Source organism: Electrona antarctica, assembly GCF_951216825.1.
Source record: "Electrona antarctica genome assembly, chromosome: 9".
NCBI classification, from domain to species: domain Eukaryota; kingdom Metazoa; phylum Chordata; class Actinopteri; order Myctophiformes; family Myctophidae; genus Electrona; species Electrona antarctica.
In genome coordinates this window covers 15963943-15985078 of record NC_136790.1, presented here as the reverse complement: position 1 = coordinate 15985078, position 21136 = coordinate 15963943, and the positions used below count along the sequence as shown (strand labels likewise).

Genomic DNA, 21136 nt, shown 5'->3' with positions numbered 1-21136 from the left:
ACGCTTGTGTGTGCGTGTGTGTGTGTGCGTGTGTGTGTGTGTGTGTGTGTGTGTGTGTGTGTGTGTGTGTGTGTGTGTGTGTGTGTGTGTGTGAGCCAAGGGCGGGGATTTGTGTGTGTGTGAGAGGGGAGGGGGGACAACGGGAACTGACAAAGGGAGGAGACTGAGGAAAAAGAGCCGATCTACAAGCTCACGACGCGGCAGCGACGCGACGCGCTGCGCTCTTGCAGATCGTCTGTTTTCTGGGGGCGCGCGGCACCGTCGTTCGTTTTCGTTCCCAACTGGGCTGGCTGGGCTTCACGTGATGTTCGTTTCAATTCCTGTTTCCCTGCAGCGCAATTTTTCAGTCCTCCTCGCTGCGAGCCTCTGAATGGTCCGTCCGTAGCAACCATCGCTGTTCTTTTTGGGCGCACCACCACCACCACGGGGTGAAGAGAAGAGAAGAAAGACCACACCACTGGAACGGCTGCAGTCTTCTTTAAATCGTCCCCCTTGTTCATAATGTAATAGTCTTTTTTTTTTAAAGCTCGTTTGTTGTGTCTTCTTTTTCGCAGAGGAATTAGCTTTTGAGTTTGGATGAAATCAGACGAACAACAACAACCCCAGCTAAGAGTAGAGGAGAGAGAGGAGTAGTAGAGCCTGGGCTACAATTCAGGGCGCAAGAAAAGACCAAGAAAACAATGCAGGTGGTTAAATCGGAATTAAAAGACTCTGCTGAGGCTGTTTTTTATTGAATAAAACTGCCGGAAGAGGCCTATTATACTGCGTCTGCCAGCCAGAGGATTTATTTTTTATTTTTATGATTGCACACAAACATTAAAAGAAAAGAGAAAAAGAAACGTTGCTGCAACTATATAATAAGAGGACCATCACCGAGACACAGACCCTCTCTCAGACAGACAGACAGACAGGGGGCTCTCAGCCTCAAACCCCTGGAACAATGTCATCTACAAAATGCAAGAAGGATAAAGAGATCATTGCTGAATATGAGACTCAAGTCAAAGGTGGGGTATGAATGATGATTATGAATGAATGCCAGTTATTCTTATAGTCTTGATGTGATGTGATCTATCATCTCTGGGCATTGTCTCTATCATGACTCATTACACATATACAACACAATATTCATCTGTAAACATAGTAGTAGACAGCCACACTTGACCATCCATCCATGCATCCACTCTGGCTATTAAATCTTCACTTGACAGCTGAGCTAAGACTGTGACAATAAATGCCAAGAAGATATAATATGGCAAATGCATAGTCTATGTATACTTAATACTTGCTTTCCATCTTTGTCTTTCGTGAAAACCCACGGGTTATGATGAGGTTAAGAGACTATATTAGATTTTCTGACTTTTCACTTGCATGGTTTGGCTTCTTAAATCTGGGTAGAATGATCTCTGGCACGGAATAACCTTTTGTAGTGCATGGATGAATTATTCTTGTGTAGTGAAATGCATGAGAGACTGAACAAAACCCCCTTTATTGGTGAATTGTTGATAGATGCGGCCACTGTATGTTATTATTAAGGCCTGACATGATGCATAGCCTTCAGCCTTTATGTGGTTTGTGAAATTATGATGGCATTGAGGCTACACCCTAGTAAGGGGTAATAGTATGGGGTAGTATGGGTTACTAGGGGACGGGTGCATGGACAGACACACGCCTAAGTTAGGCATTTCGGGCAATGCATGTGGTTGCACATGCATTCCCTATATGTCTTCACCATGTCTATCACAGTATTGGGTTAAAATTACCCTCCCTCATGTAATCTGAGCCTTGCCATTTGATCTCATGTGCAACTGCAATTCTGTAAGTATGAGTAAATTATTTAGCCATAGTAGAAAGTAGAATTAATGATCATGTTAAAGCACTGGTGGAAGTGTCATTCTAAATACTTGAAAGCAGGGCTTAAAGCCAGGAAACGCTAGTGCATACTTCTGAGACCTCAAACAGTGCTGTGCACTCAAATTAGCTATACCAAGAGACCACAAATGACACTTTGCTGTGCTCTGTGGAGTGAAACGAGCGGAAATGTGCGACTTCCACTTCCGACAAATGGTGGTGCATGCATGCCATGCATGGTGGTGGTGGTGCAGCATCCATGTTTGCTAAGTGGAGCCAGGGTTCAGTTTCAAGGTCCTGCCCCCATTACTGCAACTTTCACTCCCGGAGGTTTCAGCAATGCCACGCTTCAGAGGCTTCTTGGCTTGTGTGATCCCCTGAGTCATGTACTGTACTGTACTGGCCCAGACCACAGACGCTCAGAGGAGTCAATGTGTCAACATCTAAGTAGGATTAGAAGATTGATCGACGTTTTTTGCAACTCTCCTTCTTGTAATGGCATGTGTGTGTAAGACTAGACTGCACTTCTCTGATAACAGCATGTTGTCTCTTTTTCACCATCTAGCCTGACCTTTTATCTGTATTCCACTGGTCTTGTCCGTTGGGCATGTGCTGGTCATGGGAGAGGACAATGCTGAGATGTTAACATCTCTTGTCTTTTAAGCACGTCAATGCCTGGCTTATCTTGCGTCTCTCCTCTGCTGTGGCAGCGTCTTGACGCCTTCACTATACTCACTGACCCTTTTTGTTCATTCTACTGGCCCCTTTCATTTAAGTATAAATTATTCAGCTTATATCTGACTTGAGACTGCCACAAGACCCACGCTCTTGTTTAATACGTAAAGCTTTGCAATAATAGAGCACGTCTGGAGATTTATGATGATGGGGAAACGTGCTAATTTATGAGGAATCAGCCTGCTTCGTCATTCTCAGTTGCTGCAAGTAACACATGGAAGGTTTTGAGAGGCAAACAGAGGGCTCTGCCTAGCCATCCACAGCCTCATAACAATGGCCATGCTCGGCTGATTGTCTCTGGTGAGCACAGGCAGTGATCTAACCATAATGAGATTCAGCTTGGAAATTGCACCTGTCTACTGGTGAGTTATGGCTTTTTGGGTAATGTGTATACATAGACGTCACGTGTGTGTGTGTGTGTGTGTGTGTGTGTGTGTGTGTGTGTGTGTGTGTGTGTGTGTGTGTGTGTGTGTGTGTGTGTGTGTGTGTGTGTGTGCGTGTGCGTGTGCGTGTGTGTGTGTGTGTGCGTGCGGTTAATCAGTTGCATCCTCATTGATTGTGTCACTACAAGATTGTAAAGTTGTTGTTTATGAGTGCTGCTGCTGATAGATTGGTTGATAGTAATCAGTACATGACTTTTAACAGGAGTTTGTGCTCACAGGGAAAAAGGAACAGGAAATACAGTGAGCTAAATGTGTCAGGCCATCTTTATATAGATGATCTACTAAAGTAAGAAAGCCTATTAACCACGAGATGTCAAACAAAGTTCGGTCCTTCTCTTGAAGTTCATTGCTCATTCAATTCAACACCGGAGCAGTCTGCCCATCTGAAATATCACCCCATTGGCGTAGAGCGGTTTGTATAAGGACTTGTGTGGCATGCTGCCAAGGCAAAGGCCTCCGAGGAAACCTTGGAGATGGTGTTCACCTCATTCAAGCTGTTCAGCCGGCAGAACTGGACATTAGCATTTCAATAGAGAGCATTCATAAGAACGAATGAGGAGCTAAAGAGTACCATCTTGCGGATGACATGGTTGAAGACGAACTTCCTCTGATATATAATGTGTGAACGTGATGAACAGCCGAGTTGAACTCAAGCTATTTTGGACAGTGACAGAGAATATAATTTGGCTTTAACCCAACTGTCTGTCACTCTTGTCTGTACAGTTAGGCAAGAATTAGAACAGCCCAGCCACAACTGCAAAATGCAAAACGGCTTGCTTTCAGAGTTACTCCGTGTTCATCAATACACAAGCTAACCGGCTTTGTAGTTGAATACAACGGGGGCAGATAAAGAGAGAAAGAGGTCATGAGATGTATGACAGCCACTGACTACAGTATGTATACTACACAGTAAAATCGTCTGTTTTAATTGAACTCTAAGCCTGTAAATGTAACCATTTTGGCTAGATTTGAACAAAGTAAAATGAACACTGGGGATTTAACTGTGTTGTTGAGCACAACTGGATCTGTAACGTTGTAAGTACATACAAGTATGAATGAACCCACTGACTAGACCACCAGAATAAGCATCATGCTGTAGTTATCTTGCGAATGGCCTGTTTTCATTAAATTAGCCTGTTTTTCATCTTGTGCTGGCTCCTTTCTGCTGACCCACTCTGTGCTGAGCTTTGGCTGGTGGGGTGCCAGTTTGCCCGCTCCACTGGCTGCATTCCCTGGCTCCAACACCGCATTGTACTGTACCTGAGCTTCTGGACTGTGGGAGAGTGCGGCAAAATTATGCCTTGCTCTTTGGGACAGTAGTATTGTCTTGCTTATGTTGAAGTTGTTGAACCCATGATAGTCGAAGCGTCGTGCTATTTCCCCACAGTATCTCACAGATTGAAGTGAAACCGGTGTTCAAGGAGCTTAAAGTTCTGGCTTGGTCTGACATATTCAGGCTCACAGTCACACATTGATTTGTTCTTGTTAAAACTATTTCAGCAAAACACGTAGCTCCTACTAGTGAGTGTCAAACACATCATCACTTGTCTTAGATATCACGCACGCACGCACGCACGCACGCACGCACGCACGCACGCACGGCACGCACGCACGCACGCACGCACGCACGCACGCACGCACGCACAACACACGTTACACAGCTAAATCAATTTGCAACTCTGAGAGTAAGGGTCTATTTATTTGGTTACGTTTGTGCACTCTCAGAGTTAAACGAAGTCAGGATTTCACAGTGTATCGTTGGAGAGGAAGCATAGTTTTACGCCTCGGGGTGCAAGCATCCTTCTGCAGGAGGCTATGGTCTCTGCAGGTTCCCTTCTAGCGAGAGCAAGAACAAGCAGAGTGAATTCAACCTGCTCAGCTGACATCAATTAACTGTTCATTAGGACTGTGCATTCATTGTGCTGCATGTGCTCCGAGACCAGTGTGTATACTACCAACCTGGGGTCTGGGGGTGGTTGGGGGAAGCTTGACCGTTTCGAGGATTTTAAACATGTTGCACAAAATGATATAAAAAATAAACGTTTCAGCTATCCAGCCTTCATCAGTGTCTGATGAAAAACATCCAGTCATGCAATACGTGTAAACAATTTGAATATATTTAGTATCATCACATACTTTAAGGTAGAGATACGGAACGGGAGGAACCATATTATCCACATTGAGGAACCGGAATTTCATGGTTCTTCCACATTCTAAACTGAACTGAACTGAACTGGTTTTAATCACACTGTACATGGTAAATGGTGCATGTATATACTGTCAGAGTTGAGTTGGTATGTGCACTTCATGTCTGCTATACAATTACAATACCAGTGGTTTTCAAAACATTTTAATTTCAACTCTCAGAGTTACAGACCTGTAAGGGTCCGTTTCAAGCCAAAGTTGTACAGTATAGTAGTATATATTTCAAGGGAACCATTTGAGGAATTGAACCACTAAGTGGAAATCAGTAAGGAACTGAAATAGTTAAATTCCTAAAGGATCCCAACCCTGAACATACCAATATAGAATCTTCCTTAAATAGTTTAAAGTAATTAATTGAAACGTGCATTCACTTTCTTGTGTATTCTACAGCAAGTAGCAATATCAGCTTATAAGGGACATAAATAAATGAAACATTTGCATCATTCTATTCTAATTTGTAATTCATGAAACTTGCCCTTTCTTGTCATTGGACCTACTCTTCTTGAAATATCGACAGTTTCATATCATGAAAGTGGTGGGAATTAATGGGAAGCTACAGTAGAGTCTCCATCTGTTTTCGCTCCAGGCTGGAAGAAACCATGGCATGTTAAACAACCGAATTGTTTGACATGAAAGCAATGAGACCTTAATTCCACCCAGCCTTTGATTTGTGTGTGCACACTAGTACACACTAATACTACACTAGTACTAATACTCTCGATACTTTAGCTGCAGTTGAACCTAATACACTCGATACTTTAGCTGCAGTTGAACCCAGGTGAAGCAGACAATAAATATAGATTATCACCCAGGCATTCATCATTGCCTGGGGGGTCTCCAACTGATGGCTGGCCTAACACATGGCTTCGGCTGATGCAGCTGTGTTTGCGATTGGATAGTCTGAGTCTCGTGTAGCCAGCCAGACAACTATTCCACAATCTCCTGAGTCTGGAACTGCACCTCCTGAAATCCGAGCAAGGAAGCTGCCATTTCAGTTCAGATCTATATTAGATTCTTTTTTATTTCCAGGTATTACTTGTGGGCTGATGTGAGGGGATGTTTAATTGAATCGTTGCATTGGCCAAGGGTCCATGAACCGAGGAGTCAAGATTACTTTTAAAAGTACCAGGAATCAGTGATTTAGACCCAATTCTTTATGGTGTTTAATGTTTATTTTTTTCTCATGTCTACTTTAGCTGTTTAAAGATCGTAAACATTTAAAGGTAATCTGCAAGACAATATACAGCACACATTGAGAGAAATGATATATATGATATCTAGTACTGAAAGCACTGAAAGCAACAGTAATTCAATGTGTATGCATGTCTTGGCTACAATGACATGATCTGAGGCAAGGGTGTGATTCAGTATGTTATGTTATCATATTACTTCCCCACCCAGCCCTTGCCCAATAATATCTCCTTCCACTATTTTGCCTTTTTTCATAAAAAAAAGAAACGGTAACATATTTGTAAAATAGGAAGTGAGCATTGTTGTGGTGGACAGCAGAGGACACTTTTCTCCTGACTCACTCGTCTCTGTCACCGACGGCCGGCAGTGAGAACCGTGAAACAAAAGGCTTCTGACTGACATGACAGTCAAGTGAGGACAGTTGCATAACACTAAACTGCACCGATGGCGTTGGAGATGTTTATTAGCTTTGAACCTCAACCTTGTTGGATTGGGGGGTCAAATCAACGAATGATTCCCGAGCGCGGCGCAGGCTGCGGCTCACCGCTCCAAGAGATGGGTCAAATGCGGAGAACGAATTTGCACTGCGGTAACGTGTGTGACTAATCGTACGACTTTGACTTTGACTTAACTCGAGAACCCTTCGCCCCACCGACTTCAAATTCGACACACGCGTTCCACACCCTCACGGGGAGTGCAGTGCCTGGTGTCGAGTGGGTCGGACCCACGGTTGTCCAGAACCACCACAAAAGGCCTCTGCCCGGGCTCTGAAGTCTGAACAGCTTTGACACAATACAACACTCCATATTTGGGCATGCCTGACACAGAACTCCATATATAGGAATAGAGGGACACAGAGAGACATATACAGAAATCTCCATATATGGGCATAAAAGGGACACAGACAGATGGGTGGAACGGGTACTCTGACACGGGTACAACGGGTATTGCATAGCCGGGTGGGGCATGGATCTTCAACTTCCATCGTTACCGACTCGGTGCTGTACAGCCGGGCACCGGTCTAGTTTGTTATAACTCTGTTACTGTAATGTTTGCTAATGTAATTGCAAAAGGTGATCTACAGTGACATTGTAGCGTGTGAATGCATTGAGCAAAGTGATAACTGAATGCTGAATATTAGCTAAATTGCCGGCATAACTAGAAAGAGTCCTGATGGGGATAGGGATTGTCTGACTTGATGTGAAGAACAGAGAACTCAGATTTATTTTATTTTATTATTTCTTCATCATCAAAGCGTTTTTTTTGATAGATTTTTCAACCACATAACTCACATGACTTACATAAAAGTAAGAAAAGAAAATAAGAATGTCAAACACTTTTCTTGCCCGTCTTGGGGTTTTCATTGGATTACAAAACCTGGTGACTTTGGTTATTTTTGTACCAAAATTGTTGCTGCTTCTTCTGAAATGAAGAATATGACTTGCTAGAAGAACGTGAACAGCTGTTTGAGTGAGTCAACATCACTTACGGTGGCACAAAATGTGCTAACCACCTGAGCCCCTATATACCACTATGAAATGTCGAAAATAGCCTTAGGCTAATAGCACAATGCGTCGCAATGTGGCGTGACGCAACGACGCAAATCATCCACTTTATTGCTAATGAATGTAGAATAATTCCATTTAATTCTTTCAGTGAGTCTAATGCCATCGTACCACACCTTGGCATCTTTAGAGACATGTTTGTCCATGCAGTCGATGTCACGTCACCCTGCATTTATCCTGGACGATGTGCCTTAACCCATTTTGGGCGGGAACCCCTTTTGGTGTTAGCATTATGTTATGCTTTAGCTATTGAAAAATAGCAGATCTACAAGCTCATAGCGCGCCACCGAGTGGCGCGCTATGAACTTGTAGGTCTGCTATTTTTGAAAAATCGGATGTGCAGGACATTTTTTAAATTTCGACGTCAGGCCTAAATGGCTTAATTCTCACCCCATTCGGCCACCTATCAACATCCCTGCACACTCCACCTCTCCTCCTCCTCTTCTCCAATAAGCTGCTCCCCCGGGGGGGGGGGGGGGGAACTGGCGGAGCACGCCCGTGTTGCCATGGAGACTCTTCTCAGCCTGTTCTCCCTGGTCCTCATGCCTGGATACAGCCATGTGATGGACAGCCGGGATCTGAAAGGGCGTGTTCCCTTTTGGCCGTCGGGGGCCTTGGCTCCCCCTTAACCCGTTTAGGACGGGATACACGTCTGTGTCGTTTCAGCGTTTATTATAACCACTTCAACCATTGTTTTAAACTTTAGCCGTTGAAAAATAGCAGATCTACAAGCTCGTAGCGTGGCACCGAGTGCTGCGCTACGAGCTTGTAGATCTGCTATTTATTGAAAAAATGCGAAAACGTGTGCAAATCTTTGGATATATATTCTTTCACAGCGAACGTTTTTAACTCATATCTTTGCTTCTGGGTGGGGTCCCTGGAACAAAATATTGTCAGATGGGGGTCGGCGGCCGATTACATAATGGGTTTTGGGGTCCTTGACATGAAATAGTTTGAGAGCCACTGATATAGAAACATAGGTTTTTCTGAAAACTGTCATGATTTTAGAAGACATCATTTTGTAGAATCGGGTCTCAATGGTTTAAGTGTCGGACCAGCATTGCGTGCGGCTGACACCATGATGATGATACGAGGACCAACAGGAATATCAATGTCAGCAGAGATGAGGCTATCCGACATGATCCTCCCTTCCCTTGCCTTCGCCTCCCCTCCCCAAACAGGCACTTTGAAGTGCCTGACTTGTCATTTTCACCTGACACTTATGGTTTAGTAAAAAAACCTTTTTTTTCCCCCCGTTTGCTCTCAGTTTCTTAAAAGTTGTGTGATCTTTAGGTTTTCCTGCCACTCACTGCTCTTATTTCTTATACAAGAGGCCATTTCAAGCAATCTCCTTGATCAAAGATGTATTCAACCTGTGTTATTCCAACTGTCAATCTAATTCCCATATAATATAGTTAGCTATAGCTATGCTTTATCAGTTACCGTGCCAACTATTCTGGTAACCAGACCACTTAGCTTGTCATATTCTTTTATTCTACATCAATATAATATAACCAATATGATATGCCATTTGTTTCCAGTGTGAGTGGGAAATGGTCTAGGGGGAAATTGGAAAAGCCGCAAGTAGGATAGTAAGATTCGCACAGTGTAGGTACTGGTTTCAGTTTGACAGTTCATTCAATGTGGAAACGCCAATAAATATATGGAGGGTAGTGCAATTACTGAATGATAAAAAGGGCTGTGACAAGATGTCAGGTTGCTTTAAGATACGTCAGATGACTCGCTCAATATCGATTAGTCTTGCCTACTGCTGTCTCATCCGTCTGTCGTCCGTACGTATTCGTCTCACAGCGCTGTAAATCGCCGCCGTAGTCTTGAGAGGTGGCGTGATCTCTCTCGGGAACAGTTTGGGAGGCTCTCGCCAGGCGTACAGTAGGCGTACAGTGACGGCAGTCTTTGCTTATCGTCAAAGCCTTGTGGAGCAGAGGCAGGGAGGGATCTGGACAGAGTGAAAATAAGTGCTGCTATAAAGACCATTTTTAAGCACACGAATACAGATGCTACAGTTGCAAAATTGCATTAGGGGATTACGCCCGCTACTAGAGTAGCGTGGTATTTTGTTAAGATATACGTGTGAAATGGAAGAATGTGTAAGACTGAATTGAGTTTTGCAATACGGTCTGCATTTGTCTGGTTTTTATGTGCATTAAGGCTGACACTCATTGCGATCATTGCTGCAGTCTAGAGTCCAGATACTGATAGAGAGGGTTAGGGATTAGACCATTAGATGAGGACTTAGTGCTGCACGATTCTTGCTCAAATGGGAATCTCGATTTTTCCTCCACAAGAATCGAGATCACGGTTCTCACACGATTCTCAATTTGTCCATGAAAATATGTATTGTCTGTAGTTGCTGAACATTACTACATTCAAAATGTGGCACCTACTATGGCTTTAAACAGACAAGTGCTTGACTTAATCCTCTCTTAAAGTCTCTCTCTTGTAGCAAAAACATAAGAGTAATTAAATGAATTGGACAACCAACCAATACTGCACGATTCTTTATAAAGTTATAAAGGAGATTGCATAGGTGTCTGAATCTAGATTCTTTATAAAGTTATAAAGGAGATTGCGTAGGTGTCTGAATCTAGATTCTTTATGAAGTTATAAAGGAGATTGCGTAGGTGTCTGAATCTAGATTCTTTATAAAGTTATAAAGGAGATTGCATACAGTAGGTGTCTGAATCTAGATTCTTTATAAAGTTATAAAGGAGATTGCGTAGGTGTCTGAATCTAGATTCTTTATAAAGTTATAAAGGAGATTGCGTAGGTGTCTGAATCTAGATTCTTTATGAAGTTATAAAGGAGATTGCGTAGGTGTCTGAATCTAGATTCTTTATAAAGTTATAAAGGAGATTGCATACAGTAGGTGTCTGAATCTAGATTCTTTATAAAGTTATAAAGGAGATTGCGTAGGTGTCTGAATCTAGATTCTTTATAAAGTTATAAAGGAGATTGCGTAGGTGTCTGAATCTAGATTCTTTATAAAGTTATAAAGGAGATTGCGTAGGTGTCTGAATCTAGATTCTTTATAAAGTTATAAAGGAGATTGCGTAGGTGTCTTAATCTAGATTCTTTATAAAGTTATAAAGGAGATTGCATACAGTAGGTGTCTGAATCTAGATTCTTTATAAAGTTATAAAGGAGATTGCGTAGGTGTCTTAATCTAGATTCTTTATAAAGTTATAAAGGAGATTGCATACAGTAGGTGTCTGAATCTAGATTCTTTATAAAGTTATAAAGGAGATTGCGTAGGTGTCTGAATCTAGATTCTTTATAAAGTTAGAAAGGAGATTGCATAGGTGTCTGAATCTAGATTCTTTATAAAGTTAGAAAGGAGATTGCATAGGTGTCTGAATCTAGATTGTGATCTTTTTTCCATTAATCGTGCAGCACTAGATGAGATACGTTTTGTTTGGTGTGTTTATGCACCTGTTTTTTTAACCCATTTAGACCTGAGGACGATTCTACAAATGTCTTCTAAATCCTGACAGTTTTCTGTCAGTGGTTCTCAAAACTATTTCATGTCAAGGACCCCAACGAAAATATATGTAATTGGCCTCCGACCCCGATCTCAAAATATGTTGTTCCCCCCCCAGAAGCAACGATTTGAGTTAAAAACGTTCGCTCTGTATTCAAAGCTTTGCACTACATTTTCACGATCCATTATTCCATTATTTATTCGGCATTTGAGCCACGGCATATGGGCCACCATTTGATGAGATTTAGACCCAAAACATTTTTATTTTATTTTCGTTGGATAAGATTTTGTCCCCAATTCCATGCTGTAATGATGTGGTACCATGAAATAATAGGAGAGATAGCAGGCAAACGTTGATCAAAATAACAATTCTTCAACATTCTCTAAATTGTAACGTGTAAATTAAGTAACGCATATGTTTAACAATAACTTTAATTTTATACTCTCAAGAGTTAAAGATCTATAAGTGTCCATTTGGTTTAATATGAACTCTCCATCGTTTTTAGCCGGGGACCACCAGGAACCCCCTCAAAGACCACTCACTGGTGGTCCCCGGGAGTACCACTGGTTAAAACCACTGTCAGACATCGACAGACTCTGGCTGCCCCCTTGTTTTCCACTGAGTGAAACACACAAAGGGTGCGCCAAGCGTGCATTGATTTAGGTATTCATATCGTGGGTCAGATGAGCTGCTGAGAGGATGCACCGTCCCGCCATCAAACTTCACGGCCTGTGAAGTGATTATGCTTTATCTGCACACAGTGCCCTCAAGGGAAATGAGCCATCTTTACTGTTCCTCTTAACCTATTCTGGGCGGGAACCCCATTTGGTGTAAACATTATGTTATGATTTAGCTATTGAAAAATAGCAGATCTACAAGCTCATAGCGCGCCACGAGCTTGTAGGTCTGCTATTTTTGAAAAATCGTGAAAATCTTGAATATATATTATTACAGATATATTATTACATTTGAACTCAAATCTTTGCTTCTGGGGAGGTCCCTGGAATATTTTCAGATGGGTGGTGGAGGCATATTACATATAATTTCTGGGGTCCTTGACATGAAATATTGAGCACCACTGATACAGAAAACTGTTTATGATTTAGAAGACATTTTTAAATTTCGACGTCAGGCCTAAATGGGTTAACCCATTTCGACCTGACACAAGATTCTACAAAGGCCTTCTAAACCCTAACAGTTTTCTGAAAAACCCATGTTTCTGTATCAGCGGTGCTCAATATTTCATGTCAATGACCTCAAATATCATATGTACAGTAATAGGCCACCGACCCGCATCTGAAAATATCTTGTTCCAGAAGCAAAGATTTGAGTTAAAAATGTTGACTCTGAAAGAATATATACGTAATACCGTATTCAAAGATTAGCGCCACATTTTCACGATTTTTCAAAAAATAGCATAACATAATGCTTAAAACACCCAAAGGGGTTCCCGTTCAGGATGGGTTAAGGAGCCAGTCTGTAGCCCCGCATAACCTGACCAACCCCTTTCACGCCAGCCAACCGCGCGCACACACACACACACACACACACACACACACACACACACACACACACACACACACACACACACACACACACACACACACACACACACACACACTAAACCTTTCTTCAAAGGAAGATTTAGCTGACTCCTGTCAGTCAATCAATCAGTCAATGCTGAAGTGTTAATGTACTGTAGGTGCTGGCAGTCGCATATAGGGCCCTATTTCTGACAGTGCTACTGCTAAACCCCTTATCCCTAAACTTAGTTGCTATTTTTAAGTGGTGCAACCACTTCATTAAGTAGCTTTGTGTGTGCTTGCCTGCCTGCCTGGCTGCCTGCCTGGGTCTGAGCACGAAAATAGCATTTGGTTGGTTTTCAAAACCAAGTGTCACTGTTGTGCAGCCTAACACACACATGATACATGATGATTTCAGGTGTATCAGTACAGTACAGTACAGTACAGTACAGTACAGTACAGTACAGTACAGTACAGTACAGTACAGTACAGTACAGTACAGTAGAGGGACCCCCTGGGGACCCCCACATGGCAACACAAACCCTCCGTAAACCTGAGCGTTGGTTCTGTTCTTGGCCCGCTACACCAAACCTCTTTGCCCCCTCAGAATAGGGATGCTAGAGTTGAAGTGATTAATGTAAAATACTACTACTAATAATAATAATAATAATATTTATTTTTCACAGAGATTTGGCGGTCCCCCTGTAGTAACTCTGGGACCCCCTAGGGGTCCGGGAACCTCTGTAGAAGACCCCCTGGTCTTAATGTCAAAGCTCAGGAGGACATCCATGTATTGTTTTCCCCTCGTTTGTTGAGAGACAACCATCCACTGGGTTTCCACTAGTTCCTGGTGGGCTAGTATACTGTGGTGCAGGAGGTGTCCTGGTGTCCACTGTCCAGAGTAATGGCTGTGTCTCAGATAACGATGATATATTATTGTCTCAAGGTCAGGGCTGGAGTGGTCCCTCTCCTCGTCACAACGATGCCATCTGCTCTCACAGGTCCATTTAAAGCTCCGTAACCCTCTCATCAGCTCATTAAATGCGTCGCTCTGAAACTAAACTATGCCATTTAATGATGAGAGACGACGCAAAGAAGCACAGTTGACCTTCCCACATGATGACAGATATAAATTCAGTGTATATAGATTGAATGATGTTCTGAGTGCATAACCCTGTGCATTCTTTGCACATGTGCATTTGTGCACTGTTCGGGGTGGGGATCCTTAACCCTTTTAGACCTGGGAACGATTCTACAAATGTCTTCTAAATCCTGACAGTTTTCTGAAAATCCTGTGTTTCTATGTCAGTCGTTCTCAAACATTTTCTTGTGAAGGACCCCCAAAAATATATGAAATTGGCCGCCGACCCCCCCATCTGAAAATATGTCGTTCCAGGGACCCCCCCCCCCAGAAGCAAAGATTTGAGTTAAAAACGTTCACTCTGAAAGAATATATTCAAACATTTGGGCCACATTTTCACAATCTTTCAAAAATAGCAGACCTACAAGCTCGTAGCGCGCCACTCGGTGGCGCGCTATGAGCTTGTAGATCTGCTATTTTTCAACAGCTAAAGCATAACATAATGCCTCCATCGTTGCTTCCAGTCACCCTGGTTCTCCATTATACATCTGGCCAGCTTGTTGGTGTCTTCGCGCAATTCACCTTTAGCAAAGCTCCGCCCTCTACCACTTAGACACTCCCACTTGGACACTTTCCAGCCGGGCCCATTCATTCCAATGTAAATATCATGGATTTTACACATTAAAAATACTGGTTAATTTTTGTAACTAGACCTTCAAAATATCTTCAAACAATCTTAAAACAATGTTTTATCATATAGGAAAGCTATTGGTGGAGATTGGTTTGTCTAACCCATGATATGCTTAACTGTGATTGGACCATAGCCGTTTGGGGAGGGGCTTAGCTATAGGTCAATTGCGCTCCTGCATCCTTCTTGGGTACATCATAGAGTATATAAAAGGATAGAGACTGAACTGGCGCGAAGCTCCGCCCCCCCAGCTATTCATGTCAGTGGAAGTTGCTCAGTGGCGTTTTGAAGCACCCGGAAGACTGCCGGAAGTACCTCCTCCGGACCTCAAATTTGAGGTCCGGGGTGACGTAGGGAGTGATGGTCCTACATGTTAAAGCCCAGCTGCACGGGGTTTCCCGGTCATGAATACACGGGTCCGCCTGTAGTCCCTCCTCCTACCACTAGGGCCCAGAGCTTCAACGTTGAATAGCCTCACTGGCCCCTTGGGGTACATCCACACATACTGCAGAAGAATGTCAAACCCAAGCTGATAACCGATCTTCTCACTGACAAACTAACAAGCACATGCAGTACACAACGACACAGTAGGCGGGCTTGAATGCACACATAATGCATTATGTAAAATACCTAGAGGGTTGTTTTACCCTTTACGTGCTTGTCCTTTTTTATTAGCCTATAGAAATGATTGCCATGGATAGACCATTATGTAGAAGGTTATCCCATTTTGGAAGGGAAGTCGGGAACATAATGCTTTAAACCCCAAAAGGGGTTCCCGACTCGGGAACCCCTTTTGGGGTTTAAAGCATTATGTTATACTTTACAATTTACAATTTAGGCATTTAGCAGACGCTCTTAATCCAGAGCGACTTACAATAGGCAAGAACAAAAAGCATGGGAATACATCACATATGTAAAAAAAAAAAAATGCATTTATCGCGAAACATGCGTAAGCTAAGACCGTGACTAGAACATATCTATATAATGACACTATACATATAAACTATAACTAGAACATATCTATATAATGACACTATACATATAAACTACACATATATGCTATACTATGCTGTACATATATACTATGAAGTGCTATGACTACATACAATGCACTTATTGTGCTGTCTACATGACATGCTATAAGTCTGTTTCAAATGCTATATAAGTCTAAGAAGTGCTGTCTAAGGGGGTAGGGTAAGTGCTATGGGCCATGATGGAGTCTGAAAAGGTGGGTTTTCAGACTTTAGCTGTTGAAAAACAGCAGACCTACAAGCTCGTAGCGCGCCACCGAGTGCCGCACTACGAAGCTTGTAGGTCTGCTATTTTTGAAAAATCGTGAAAATGTGGCGCAAATCTTTGAATATATATTCTTTCAGAGCGAACGTTTTTAACTCAAATCTTTGCTTCTGGGGGCGGGGTCCCTGGAACAACATATTTTCAGATGGGGGTCGGTGGCCAATTACATATATTTTTGGGGGCCCTTGACATGAAAATATTTGAGAACGACTGAGACATAGAAACATGGGTTTTTCAGAAAACTGTCAGGACTTAGAAGACATTTGTCGTTCCCAGGTCAAAATGGGTTATAATATAGCCCATATGTCTTTGGGGCAAAGTGTTGATGCCGGTATAGATCTATGCAGTATAAGAGGGACACAAAGGTACTGTTTCATCACTTAAGCTTTCCCGAAAGCTCTTGCTCTAAAATACTGCAGTTTCATAGATACAGGAATAGTACAATCTATTGTGCATTGATGTTTGCTGCTGCACACACTGCCCAGCAGATACAAACCGCTGTGCCTCATTTGGATGCTGCAAAGGAAATGTACACTATGTACGTTCTAAGATGCCCACAGGATTCCAGGAATGACAAGATGTGAAACTTTGTTTATTGTACCAATGCGGTGGTTCCCAAACGGTGTGCCGCAAGACAAGTGTGTGTGTGTGTGCGTGTGTGCGTGTCTGCGTGTGTGCGTGTGTGTGTGTGTGTGTGTGTGTGTGTGTGTGTGTGTGTGAGAGAGATTGTGTGTTTTTGCTCATTTCTGAAATTGTGAAATCTAGAGCTCAGCTGGTTGAACCTTTTATTTGGCATTAGTAAATAGAACATAAACAACACTACTGCACTCAAAGGACCACAATGTAAATGAGCTCTCTCTCTCTCTCTCTCTCTCTGTCTCTCTCCTTCTTATGATTTATCCTTTTGACAGATGAAATATATGGTCATGTTGATGTTGTGCATTCAATCAGTCCGTCAGTTGGTCAGTCCGTCAGTTGGTCAGTCCGTCAGTTGGTCAGTCCGTCAGTTGGTCAGTCCGTCAGTTGGTCAGTCCGTCAGTTGGTCTGTCCGTCAGTAAGTCAGTCAGTATAGAGGCCATTTTGCCGGATGTGAATACATCAGGTGTACCTTGAGATTTTATTTTTGACTTGCCCTTTGGTGTGCTGCAGTGCATTGGGCACAAAAGGTTTGAACCCACTGTACAGGCATAGAATACATTATGCATTGCTTGATTGTTTGACCCTATAGTCCATTTTTATACTCATAAAGTTTGTTTCAAACAAACAAACAAACAAAACCAAACAAACTATATGAGGACGTGCTCCTTATTGAATTAAACTGCACCTCTTCTTCCAGCTGGTCTCTCTCCATATATTCTCTGGTCCACCAATGATAGGCTATACTTTAAACCTTTGAAGGTTATATTTAGCTGGTGGTTTTACTTATCATTTGTTTGGTTCTTCTGGGGCGTGGAGGCTGTGATGAGGAGGTTTACCACGCTTCAAACTGCTCCGCATCCTCCTTGTGTTGAGGGCAGGCCCATTCCCCTTCACGCCTCTCTCCCCAGCCCCACCTAGCCTCTCTCCCCAGCCCACCTCTCTCCCCAGCCCCACCACGCCTCTCTCCCCAGCCCACCTCTCTCCCCAGCCCCACCACGCCTCTCTCCCCAGCCCGCCTCTCTCCCCAGCCCACCTCTCTCCCCAGCCCCACCACGCCTCTCTCCCCAGCCCACCTCTCTCCCCAGCCCCACCACGCCTCTCTCCCCAGCCCACCTCCCTCCCCAGCCCCACCAAGCCATTCTCCCCAGCCCACCTCTCTCCCCAGCCCCACCACGCCTCTCTCCCCAGCCCCACCAAGCCTCTCTCCCCAGCCCCACCACGCCTCTCTCCCCAGCCCACCTCTCTCCCCAGCCCCACCACGCCTCTCTCCCCAGCCCCACCTAGCCTCTCTCCCCAGCCCCACCTAGCCTCTCTGCACCACTCTGCACACGGGTGTGATTTTTCATTTTCTGTATGAATCTGATAAAACGATGAATGCTGTGCACCGGCACACTTCATTGTTGAGGCTATTTTCAGAGTCAATTTATGAAAGTGCTTAATACAATTGATTGATTGATTGATTGAAGAATTTATTAACAGTTTGCAGAATTACAGTACATTTCAAGCACAAACTCAATACAAAGGCTGTTAACTGTGAGTGGACGACCTAATTAAGCATTACACTTGTTTCCAATAGGGTCCACCATGTTCAAATCATCAAAACATTTAGAGTCGTACAAAAAGACACTTCTATAGACAGAACAGGAATTCATCATAAAGGAGGTAAAAAGGGAAAAGAAATATATACAGTGAGGGGAAAAAAGGGGGGGGCGGGGGGGGGGGGATTCAGATTTTACGGGGGCCAGTTTCGAATTGCAGCCATCCGTAGGTGCCCTTTGAGAGCGGTTTTGAAGGAGTCAAGGGATTCGCATGTCTTAATGACAGTTGGTAGGGCGTTCCACATTTTGGTGGCATAGGAGCGAAAAGAATTTAGTCCCTTGTTTGTGCCGAATCTGGGTTGTACATGGTTCGTTGCACTCCCTCTGGTGTTGTGGGTGTGGACTTCGTTAACATTAAGGAAGTATCTAGACAGGTACATGGGTATCTTGGTGGTGTATCGAATCTTGTGGACCAGACCCATTGCAAGATGCTGTACTCTGTCGTCGACCCTAAGCCATTCCAGCCTGTCGAAGTGGGCAGGGGTGAGGTGGGTTCGGGGGGCTAGATCAAGTAGGAGCCTGACCAGTTTGTTTTGGGAAGTCTGGAGCCTGGTTTTAAGGGCCTTTGAGGTGCTGTGGTACCAGGAGGTGCATGCATAGTCAAAGAAACCCTGTACAAGGGCTCCTGTTAAGGTCTTCAAGGTGTTTTTGTTGACCAGTGAGGAGATCCTGTAGAGGAATCTTGTTCTATGGTTGACTTTTTTGATTACGTTGGTGGCCATTTTATCACCGGAAAGATTAGCCTCCAGGATGGAACCTAGGTAGGTAATTTCATCTTTACGTGTGATAACATTGTCACCCACTCTAACCAAGAAGCCATTTGCCTTGCTGAGATTACTAATAGAGCCAAAGAGAATGGATTCAGTTTTTCCCAGGTGTAAAGATAGTTTGTTATCAGCGAGCCAGGTGCAGATTCTACCGAGTTCAGAGCTGACGGCATTTTCAACCTGCAGTTTGTCCCTGTCCGAGACCAGCAGTGCTGAGTCATCTGCGAACAGGAACAAGTTGCAGTCACAAGCTGAAGTCATGTCGTTTACATATATTAGGAACAGTAGAGGCCCTAGTATGCTTCCTTGTGGAACGCCACAGCTCACTGGGAGGGGGGGGGGACAGTGTTCCTTTACAATTTACAATTTACAATTGCTTGGAAGAAACCGAGGAGCTCAGTCATATATATCTCTGTTTGCCAGCGTTTTGGTTTCCCCCCCCCCCCCTTTTTTTCAGAACACATTTCGGTGCTGCTGTTCAAAAAGACACAAACAGTCATTTGTAGCTGCAGATGTAAATTTACAGCATTCCTTCTTTCCCTGGCTCGCAGATTGCAGAAGGAAGCGCACAGAGAGGGTTCAGACACTTTTAAATAAACCACATGGAATGAGCAGAGGGCTCCATGCGAGGAGCTGCAGGAAACACTGAGAGAATAATTCTCCAGTCGCTCATGGTTTCTAAGAGAGGCGAGGACACACTTCTGGCGCCCGTGACCTATTTTTCCAAACTCATCTGTCAAGAGCTCTGCTGCTGCAGCTGTTTGTTCAGAGTTCCCTTTTGTCATAAAAAGGGTGTTTTTTTTCGTTTTTTTCTTAACCTTTTTTTTTTCTTGCTCCCTGTCATTCATGCAAACTGGTGTCACATTTTTCCAGGGTATTCTTTTGTTTTTCTAATTTAAACAAAACAAAACAAAATTGTTAATTTATTATTGTTAAATAATAATTGGGGAAACTATTTTGAGGGAAAAGGAAGGGGTGAAAGGAAAGGAGAGAGGCGGGGGGGGGGGGGGGGGGGTGGTTGGGGTTAAAAAGCTGTGAGTCGTAAAAAGAGTGAAGCAACTTCTCTCCCTGGTTGGAGACGGAGACCTTTCTGTGGCTGTAGGGCTCTCACAAAATCTACGCCTCCCCCCCCCCAGCGTCGCTGCGAGGGAGAGGCCCCTGGATATAGAGGGAAGGGCTGGGACAATGGTTAACCACAGATTGCAGCATGCAGCTTGAGGCCGGGGGGGGGGGGGGGGGGGGGCAGGCGGCACAACATCACAGGAGGGGGGGGGGGGGGGAGAAAAGAAAAAGGCTCCCCTGCACAACGTTGTCTCTGCTGCTGTTGCTAAACTCAAGTGGCTCTCCCTCCCTCGAAGTCAGAGCCTGTATAGATATCCATCATCATGGGACGGGCTTGGCTGGCCAAATTACACACTGAGCTATAGCCTTGTTGTGTAGCCATGCCTTCTATCTGCCTTTTATTGCCCCCAGGCAGTGATATTAGTATGGCTACGAAAGGCTAACACTGAGCCGCATGGAAACATGGCCTTTAGTGTCATTGCTGTGGTCGTGCAGGGCTGTCACTCACGATTAGCTCATTTAAGTTGACGATGAATTTTCACATGAATAATTGTGATTAACGATGATTAATTTGTGATGAAGGAATTGTGTTTTATTATGCATTTGACACAATGGAACGTTTTACAATTTGTATTTCTGTTTGCCTTTGTAACATGTTTTTACATAAACACATTGGCCCGAGCAACGCCACCAACACAAGGAGGCAATCCAATTAAAGGTTCAAAGGGACCATCGACATACAGTTGGAGGCCATCGATATTGTCCTTTTCTTTTTGCTGAGGTTTGCGTGATCTGCGCAAAAGGACAGTTAACCCATTTTGGGCGGGAACCCCTTTTGGTGTTTTAAAAAATGTTATAATTTAGCTATTGAAAAATAGCAGATCTACAAGCTCATAGCGCGCCACCGAGTGGCGCACTACGAGCTTGTAGGTCTGATATTTTTGAAAAATCGTGAAAATATTTATTTCAGAAAACTGGAGGATTTAGAAGGA

General features: G+C 43.6%; 1 protein-coding gene across 2 annotated transcripts in view; it reads left to right on the top strand.

The window, feature by feature from the left end:
* The first annotated feature begins 383 nt into the window (after positions 1-383).
* Positions 384-21136, top strand: part of srgap3 (SLIT-ROBO Rho GTPase activating protein 3) — a 140688-nt gene continuing 119935 nt past the window's right edge. For both annotated transcript variants that reach the window (XM_079510060.1, XM_079510061.1), the window contains exon 1: positions 384-1004. In XM_079510060.1, coding sequence (XP_079366186.1) covers positions 941-1004 — 64 coding nt within the window. In that variant the 5' untranslated portion in view covers positions 384-940. The remainder of the gene's footprint in view (positions 1005-21136) is intronic.